Raw genomic sequence first — 3111 nt, 5'->3', positions numbered from 1 at the left:
GGGTCAACAGCAGGATGACGCAGGCAGGAAGCTGCAGCCGCTCAGAGCAGGGCCCGGTTCTGGTTCTGATCCACACGGGTCGGGTTCCAGGATCAGAACCTTTCCAAGACAAAAACACAGAAAAAAACCCAAACTGCTGTCTGGTACCGTCAGAACGTTCTGGACTGGAGGGAATCCGTCCTGGCATCAGAACCGGGCCATCGGGTCAAACTGAACCCGGTTCCTGAACGCTTCATCCACCGTGGTTCTGAAGGTCCACATAAACCGGGTCAAACAGAACCTTTGCTGTTCCTGAACGCCTGTCTGCTGAGGCTGCAGCGCCGCCTGCTGGTCGGCCCGCCTCACTGAGCCCAGAACCAGAACCCAGCTCTGGTTCTGGTGGAACAGGTCCGAGGTGGGTGGTACCACAGCGGCCGGTTCTGGAAGCTCCAGATTCTGATGCATCTTGAGAGAAACGGTCTGGTTCTGACCCAGAAGAACCGACTGCAGCAGAACTGTCCGAAGGTGAACCGGGCCTCTGATCAGAACCGCGGTCCAGTGTTCAGAACCCAGCAGCCTGGTTTCAGACCCGGTTATGAATTCTGCTCAGGTGGTTCTTTGGGCCGGTACCGACCTGCAGATCCAATAAGAACCAGAACCAGGGAACAGAACACGACCTGGTTCTGACACAGCGTCTGACCCAAACCCAGAACAGAACCATGAGTTCTGATTTCTCAGAATCGGACTCGCAGATGATGGATCAGACTTCAGAACCGGCTGATGGTTCTGAGGAGCATGGACCCGGCAGCAGCAGAACCTCTCTGCTCTGACCCGGTTCTGACCCAGACAGGCGAACAGAACCAGACCGGGAGCCGGCTCATGCAGGGCTCTGTTCTGGATGCAGCAGCGACCCGGTTCTGACCCAGCCGGGTTCTGATGTTGACGTGTTTGAGCAGCGTAATCCGGGACACCGCGGGTTGCTAGGCAACGGCAGAAAGACATGTGCTGAGAGGCCGGATCCCATCAGAACCCGGATCAGCTCTGGACCGACCCGAACCCGAACCCGGCGCTCCGGTGATCCGAGAGCAGCCGAACGATCCGGAACGTTCTGCAGCGGACAGAACCGGACCGGATCCGGACTCAGACCCGGACCGGAGCGTGACGCAGCAGCAGGGAGGGGGGCGGGGCCTACCAGCAGGCGGCGGTGCAGCGTCTTCGTCCTCCTCAGGGTCCCCATGATGCGGCGGCCCACCTTCTTGGCGCACCACACCGAGTTCAGCATGATGCGGCGGCGCGGCGCGGCGCGGCGGCGCCTCCTGCCGCTCCTGCTGGCTGGAGAGCAGACGATGGGAGGCGGCCTTCGCTCCACCCGGCGCCCCCCCTCCTTCCTCCTCGCCGACACAAACAGGGAGGATGAGGAGGCGAGCGGACGCTAAAGCGGCGGCTTCAGGAGGCGCGGCGGGGCGGCGGAGGCGTCCTCCCCCCGGCGGCGGTCATGGCTCTGCAGCGGCAGCCTCCGTCTGTCTGAGGCGCAACAACAGACTGCAGGGCTGACGGAGGACGTGCAGCGGCGCCTCTGATCCCTCTGCAGTCTGACAACATCACGCTCCTCTTCCTCCTCCTCCTCCTCCTCCTCAGCTCAGAGGGAGACCCAATCAGCTGACCTTTGTCCCACTTCGCTCCTTTTCCCAAGGAATGAAAACATGAAAACGGCTCGACGGGGGAAATCCGGAGAATCGCTGAGTCATCACATGTGCGACCCGTCACGACGGAACCGGACCGGTTCTGAATTCACACCAGCTGTTTCAGCTTCATGCTGTTCACAGGGGAGCCGCTGGTCTCAACAAGTTTGGACCTTTTAACGAACTTTTAAGACAGAAAACCCGCGGGGATCCGCTGTGTAACCCCGTAGCATCATCCGGGTTAGCAACAGAAAAGCTAGCTAGCTAGCTAGCGAGGCTGCAGTATTTAACTTTTATTTTACCAGAATAACGACGCCGTTGAGATCAAAACCTATTTTAAGTCTTGGCTAGAAGCAGCAACACATACAATAAATAAATAAATATGGATAATATATCATCACAGTTTAGTTTAGAGTAATATTTGTTGGCTAATGCAGTTCTTCAACGTGTGGGGGTCCCGGTCCAGGATGGCCACCAGGGGGAGCTATGAGGGCCTCAGGATGTTGGAGAGAAGATGAAGAAAAAAATGTACAAAAATTGTGACATTTTTTAATCAAATTTTAGATTTTTTTAAAATTGTGATATCGGATCTGTTTATCAATCAATATTATAAATAAGTTTTTAACAAGTCTTCCTACTCGGTTGCTCATTCCTTGGATTGATGATGATCTGATAACTGATCAGTATTTTTGATGTTATAATATTGAACAGCGTATTGATTAAATCTTAAGTTTTCTTCTTTATACCTCTTTCATTCCTTAGTCATGTTTTCCCTTTTCAAAGTTTCTTGGAAAAAAGAGAGGACACAAACTGCGTGTTCCACTTCAAAATAAGAGCATGAATATAAACATCTGAAGAATTAAAGCAGTTAGCCCGGAAGTTCAACACGGATTTTAAACTTCATTCAACTGAAACAGCCACATAAATCTGCACTTTAACTGGAGAAATGTATTTAAGGGAAGCTAAGTGCGCTAAATGCTTTCAAAGTTAGCAAAATCGCTAAGATTAGCTCTGCTATTAGCACATTAGCATAACAATTCCCAGCGCAGATGATAAGAAAAAGTTTGATAGTTAAAGATTCAGAATAAAGGTTGAGATAATCAGATTCAATTATTTCTACATGATTCCAAACTTTTCCAAACTACATCCTGACATTCCGGCTCAGGTCACATCGTTTCCTGTCCACTCTGAGGTCAACATCCCATCCAGAACCGTTGGTTCCGGTCCGGGTCAGAGCCAGGCTCCAATCAAAGAGCTTTCAGAAAAACCAGATTTTAAATCGATCCGGTGAGGAAACGTGAAGGAAAACGATTCCGGATCCGACTGAAGGAACGTTCCAGGAACAGACGGGTGCGGTCGGACCCGGTTCTGTTTCTAAACCCGTTCTGCTTGGATTTCAGGTTAACAGGGCAGCATATGGGGAGAGGGGGGTGTTACCTGTATAAGTGGG

The 3111-nt window shown here is 52.1% G+C and overlaps 1 protein-coding gene across 10 annotated transcripts in view; it reads right to left on the bottom strand.

The window, feature by feature from the left end:
- dlg1b (discs large MAGUK scaffold protein 1b) overlaps positions 1-3111 on the bottom strand; it is a 58468-nt gene that overhangs the window by 18743 nt on the left and 36614 nt on the right. Inside the window, exon 1 of one of the 10 annotated variants that reach the window (XM_008402874.2) lies at positions 1172-2297. The exons of the other annotated variants lie outside the window; for them this stretch is intronic. Within the exon in view, the coding sequence (XP_008401096.1) occupies positions 1172-1261 (90 nt within the window). The 5' untranslated portion in view covers positions 1262-2297. Of the gene's footprint in view, positions 1-1171; positions 2298-3111 lie in introns of those variants that run through there. 10 annotated transcript variants of the gene reach the window in all.

Source organism: Poecilia reticulata, unplaced genomic scaffold, assembly GCF_000633615.1.
Source record: "Poecilia reticulata strain Guanapo unplaced genomic scaffold, Guppy_female_1.0+MT scaffold_265, whole genome shotgun sequence".
NCBI lineage: Eukaryota > Metazoa > Chordata > Actinopteri > Cyprinodontiformes > Poeciliidae > Poecilia > Poecilia reticulata.
Note: the sequence above shows the minus strand (reverse complement) of the source record. Positions and strands in the feature narration are given on the sequence as shown.